The 6151-nt window shown below is 43.7% G+C and overlaps 1 protein-coding gene across 4 annotated transcripts in view; it reads right to left on the bottom strand.

The window, feature by feature from the left end:
- Positions 1-1079: 1079 nt before the first annotated feature.
- The window catches only part of net, a 101260-nt gene continuing 96188 nt past the window's right edge, over positions 1080-6151 (bottom strand). For 3 of the 4 annotated variants that reach the window (XM_046615003.2, XM_046615011.2, XM_046614994.2), the window contains one exon: positions 1080-3591. In XM_046615003.2, coding sequence (XP_046470959.1) covers positions 2588-3583 — 996 coding nt within the window. In that variant the 5' untranslated portion in view covers positions 3584-3591 and the 3' untranslated portion in view covers positions 1080-2587. Of the gene's footprint in view, positions 3592-5910; positions 6137-6151 lie in introns of all 4 variants that reach the window. The other variant, XM_069135868.1, reaches the window with a different exon arrangement.

The following is a 6151-nucleotide window of genomic DNA, read 5'->3' as shown; positions in this document are numbered from 1 at the left end:
TGCTCGCACCAATTGGCGTGGAACTCGAGGGAAAAGCCGAGTGATTCGCGAGGAAGTTCGATGGAGTGTTTCGATTTTATGTTTTTAATATATTTTGACGCAAAATATAAATTTGAAGCAGATACTATATATACGGTATAATCTACATATAGAGTGAATTTCTAACGACTGCACGGTCCGTCTTCTGCTAATATTTAATGCGCACATGCCGCGATCCGAGATCAGCTGTTTGCCAGGGCAATTAGCTGTATTTAGCTAAAAAATTTCAACACTTTTAAATTGCGCACAACTGCCACCAACAACTGTCAAAATTTTTGAGGTTAGAGACAGTTGTTTACCCTGGTAAACAGTTGATCTCGGATCGCGGCATGTGCGCATTGAATTTTAGCAGACGACGTCGAACCGTGCAGTCGTTAGAAATTCACTCTGTACGTAAAAAAAATAGTGAAATTTAATTGCACGTAACTTTTGAACCGACAGTTCTTAACGGTAATGAAAAAATTAGGCATAATTATTTTGAAATATTCTGACATTTGATGGTTAAAAATGTATTTCCTTAGCCGTCCCATGTTTGATTTCAAAACATCTCTTTTTTTTCAGTGTATCAGTTTCACGTAAAAAATCTGTAGCTTCAGAGCTTGCACTCACTTGTCGGTACTTTCACATCAACATCGTTTATCCAGGTAATCCATAATTCTGTAGCATAGTGCATTTCTCATTCGTCGAGAAAGACGAGAAACGATCCATTTTACTCTTACAACAGCTCCCGCAATCTAATTCTTCGTTTTTTTCCATCTTAATTCGTTCTATTGCCAACAATAAATATTACCAAACAAAAAACGGAGCCCGACTCGTTACGCCATTGCCGTCGGGCCCGAGGCAAAAATTTTCTGAGTTGAAACTCAAGGCACGCGATGCTGTGCACTCATCGATTTTCGAGCGGGTAACCGGAAGCTTGATAGTCGATTCGTAATATCAGGCAACAGGTTGATTGTTTGGAGTATTATATATTTTGGATCGGGATGGATTGTGTACTTGAAGTGAAACAACGCGTTGGTAATTTAATTATTGGATTGATCTTTAATTGATTTTTTTTTCTTTTTTTCTTCTTTTTTACTTCGCTTTTTTCTGCTTTTAATTTCTCATTTGAAAATCGAACGGACTGTTCTGCTTATAATGTAAAAAGGTACATACCGGACATGCAGCGGAAAGCGAATTTACCGCCGCGAGCAAATATACATATACATAATATTATCTAGATATATTTCTATATATATATATATTCAATATATAATAGTAATTTTCTTGCCATATTCTTATTTCATATATACCTACATGTAATAATCGCGTAATTGTAACTATGTAATTAATATTACAGCTATATGTGTGTGTGTGTGTCATTTATCAATAAAGGCTATTATGGCGATTCGTGTATCATTTATATGTACATATTTATAGATTTTTAGTGACGCGCTATATTATACTATATCAGTAATATATATACGTACGCTAATTATTATTTTTTTTTTAATATTATCATCGTTATTAATATTATTAAATGTACAAATCGGCAAAATTTCTCTCTTATTTACATCGGCGCCACAGTTTTGTACTCAGCGTTCAGTCGTTGACTAATTTTGGAAGCATTATATTATATACGTTTATAGATTAATTATTGTGTTCATCGTTGTACCCTTGATAAGCGGTTTAACTCGGACAGGTAAAATGAAGACTCGAAACACAGTTACACGAGAATCATAGATTATCCAATACTTGAAATATTTGTTTTCGATTAATTAGAAGTTAAGCTCGAAAAAGCAAGAAATAAAAAAACATAAATAATTTACCACTTTATGAAAAACGGTTTTATTTATCTAGTTTCCTGTTGCGTATATTGCATTAGTAAAAATTTTCAACTCTAACAAAAGCCTTGCTGATCCTTGTCTTTGTAAAAATTTCGTTTTATTTCTAAGGCCTTTGAATCTAGTGCAGAAAATTTTTTGTTTATCGCGATACCGATCCGATACTTTTGGAAATTCTCGGAAGTATTATATAAGAATAGGTCAATTAAAACCACTTGTTTAGGGCAGCTACGCGTTTGTTTTTTTACATTTTTTCCCGTTATATAAACACCCTGAGTGCAATAGTTCCTGTCAACACAAGTCGCACGCCAGCTGTGCGGGAGACCGTAAATGTACCTGCATCATATTTTCAAATACATTATAATCTCGACAAGAGACCTGTGACGCGCGAAAAACGGAATACTAAATACACATATAAGTATATGTACAAACACAGAATGATCGGTATCGTAACCATACTCCTTAACAACTTTATTGTCATAAATGTGTCTGGCAAGTCTTAACGTCTATCATACCCTATCAAACTTACAACCTAATCATCTTGGCGAGCACAGCATTGAGCATCATTGAGTAGAAAGATCAGGTATACAGACAACATATAACGAGCAGCACGAGAGTAGTGAAAACTTAAAAAAAAAAAAAAAAACGTGAGAAAAGAAACTCAGCAATGTTAAAATCGTCCATTTTTCCTCCCCCCCCCCCCCCCCCCCCCCGACCAGCGCAATCTACTCATCCTTTTTCTTCCTCAATTTTCCCTCCGTCTGAATGGTGCGCGAAACAAGATCTACGCATGCGCCGAGGGCAGGACTGGTGGCGCCATCACCCTCCGGAGTGTTCGCGATCTTGCTAAGTGTCATGATGTAGCTGCAGGCGATCCTGAGGACAGAGAGCTTTGACAATTTCTGATTATGCGAATATGCGGGAATGGCGCGTCTGAGGGTGTCGAATGCCGCGCTGATGGTGTGAACCCTGGTCCGCTCTCTGGCGTTCGCCTCTATCCTGCGCTCCCGGGTCATGTTCTTGTAGTTCCGCTGCTGGCCGCTCTGCGATCTCGCCTGGCCGTCGTTAGGGTGTTGAATAACGTGTTCCAGGGGATATCCTACCCTCTCGAAGCTCCCGCTGACCCCAGGATGCGACGGGACACGTGGCGCCTCACCACGCAGGACAAGCGCCAGTGGTTCGTCCTGCAGCCGAGGGTGCGGAAGGACCGCGGGTGCCGGAGGCGGCGGGGGTGGTTCGAACCTCTGAAGGACCTCGTGCTTGCGGTGGTGGCCGAGGGGCGGCGAGGAGGCGGAGGGGATGTCGTCCTCCCGGAGCCTGAGGAGGACCTCCTCCTGGAACCGGGCCTCGTGCCTTCTCCGCGTCTCTTCGTCGGTCGGTGGCGGCCTTTCCGGGACGGTCTGCGGCTTCGGATCCCCGCTTTTCCCCGTAGTCGTGCTCCATGGCCGGAAGGGCGACGGCGACGAGCACGTCGCTGGCCTCGACTCCTCGTCGCCGACCGAGGCGACCTCCTCGACCTGCTCGAAACGCCGTTTCTTCAACGGCGCTGTACAAGGTTCCTGGATTTTTCTCGGCTCAGCGAGCTTTCGCTTGTTCCTAAGCGATATCGGTGTCACCTGGACCTCGACGCTGTCCTCCGAGGCACTCGGCGAGTGCAGACCCGACATGTCATCCTCGTCACCTCCGCTGCAGAAACCAGCGTCCCTCTCCGATGCGGACATCACGCCAGCTGGAACAGAGAAATTAAAATCCGCGGTCAGGGTTTTTGTAAGATATAATCGGTTGCAAGAGACGACTGTGCGCCAGAATTTGTAAAATTCAAAGGAGAAAAATGTATTTGTATTTAAAGTTGAAATTAAAGTGCAGCTGACCTGCAGTCGACGTTGTATGTTTAGCGCAAACCCTGATACAATATTAGCATGCCGCATTATTAAATGCCTCGAATAGAAAGTGTTGAAAAATCGTTAACTCTGACATCTGGCAGACAGACTGTGTACATACACAAACACAGCGTGCATAAATGAATCATGCAAGCCAGCAGCTCGTTTGAGCCTCAAGTGCGATGCATTTATCGTCAAAGACCGAGTTTATACGATCTCACGTCCACACGAGCGTGCAAACGCAATATGTATGCTGCAGATGGAACTCTCGCTGACTTGACGCTTATTTTTTTATTTTTTTTATTACGTGTGTACATCGTTGCTGGCACACGCGATTTCGCTACAATTCCATTCCCGGGTAAGTGTTAAAGGTTCCAAGTCTGGCAAGTTGAGATTTCACACAGCTCGTCATTACACCAACAATAAGTCTGAATACGTGAAAGCAAAAAATTACGACAATGCGGATAATACGTAAATGTACGTATATCGACGAAAAGAATCGAGTGAGCAAGAATTCAAATGATACATCAGATGAAACGTGTTCGAAAAGAATAATCAGGGTACGCATATCATACATCGTATACTGTAAAAAAGAATTCAACATCTGATATTGAATTTCCGAATTGACTAGAAAAAAATTTTTTACTCTGTTCCACACTGGGTATAATTTTGGTCAAATTTGAACACCGCCATTTTGTAAAATATTACAAACACAATTGTCCAAGTAGAAACGTAAAACAAAGTTAAAAATTTTGTTGCTACCGCTACGAGTGAAATTGGTTCGTGAAACGTAATTCGGTTATATCCAGGCGGCTCAACCCCATGACTGGGTTTGTAGTAGTTCGGTAGACGTACGCAGACACGGATAATTCCTGTGAAATTCTGAAACCGCGGCTGAGAAAACAAGCGGGTCTGTTCGATATCGAGGGAGTGAGATACGCGACACGTGCGCGTGAGGAGGCACGCATCTATGTTTAGTACCACGCGCGGTTCCCGGCTCGCGGTGTGTTCCCGACGACGTCGGCGGCTTCGCCGGCATACTCGCGTGGGCGGAATCACTTTGGACGAGATGTTTTCCACGTCGAGGCGCGAGTGCGTCATCCATCCGGACGGGTTCCGAACCATCTGGCGCTCGCAGCATCCCGCCATCCAGAATGCCAGCAGCCTCCGATTATAATATCCCGGTGAACCGAGCCGACGCCGCTGCCGCCGCCACGATGTGTATATATTATACCTGACAAGAGCCCACAGGGTGTAAACTTCGACTTGTACAATTATTCCTGTAGCACGCGCGACAACGAAGTGTAGCTATATTCAGATCGATTGTCTACAATGAACTATTGTAAAGAGGCAGATGCAAAATTCTTTGTTTGTTATCGATAATCTCGATAACTGTTTGACCGGCTCACACGAAATTTTAACACATGCTTCTCTGCTGTTTTCAAAATGTCATAGATTGTATAAATCAAGGTTATCCGGCCAAGAAGACGAGGAAAAATAGATGTCACTAATTTACAGTGGCAATGCGATTAGCGCGCTTTTGTTTCGAGATTCTCCGCCAGGTGGCGGTAACTCAAAATTCCTTTCCGCGACCGAATTGAAATGTGAAAGATATCAACCCCTGGCAGTTACCTTTCAGAATTTAATTTACCATTTTAGTAATGGACATTCGTAATTCCAAATTTTACGTCGATATATCGCGAGAAATGCAAGAACTGGGGAATGCCGATTAGAATCCTCATTTACGGTGAGGTTATACCAACCTCTCGATAACTTTCCGCCTTTGCATCTCTGTGTGAAAAGTTGCGTTAGCGTAACTCGTGTTTTTCCACTTTAATCAAGTTTAGCCAGAAGAGAATCTTCTCATTCTCCGTTAAATAGGACCAAACGCGGCCTAATAACGAGAGAGGGCTGTAGAGGACACGGGGAGCGATAAAAAAATTTGGTAAAAAAAATCCCTATTAATCTGGATGCTGGTGTCGTCGATACCTCCGACTCAGACAACGATTTATCGGAACCGAGGGGGACAAACGACGGCTGCGCCGCCTATATGGCCAGCACGTCCCGGGGTTCAGGTTTCTTGATTACAGATTGGCGACGGTCTCTATCCACCGCCACATGGTGCTGGCGCCAACGGCAGCCTGCCTCCGCTTCTCTTATTGCCTTACCTGGATATGCCTATAAGCGAGTTGGACTTCCAGGAGCGCGGACACGCACAAACCGCTTCGACGCGACGCCGGCGTCGATCTGACCGACGACGTCGCCACTCCGACGCTTCGACCCCGTAGATGGTGCGATAATCGCGACCTGCGCCACCCTGAATGGAACAGGAAGTTATGGACTAATCGAAATGCTTCGGTCATTTGACTTGGATTCTCCTCGTTGAACGATTCGCTGTAATTAAACGTA

Source organism: Neodiprion pinetum, chromosome 1 (genome assembly GCF_021155775.2).
Source record: "Neodiprion pinetum isolate iyNeoPine1 chromosome 1, iyNeoPine1.2, whole genome shotgun sequence".
Taxonomy (NCBI): Eukaryota; Metazoa; Arthropoda; class Insecta; order Hymenoptera; family Diprionidae; genus Neodiprion; species Neodiprion pinetum.
Note: the sequence above shows the minus strand (reverse complement) of the source record. Positions and strands in the feature narration are given on the sequence as shown.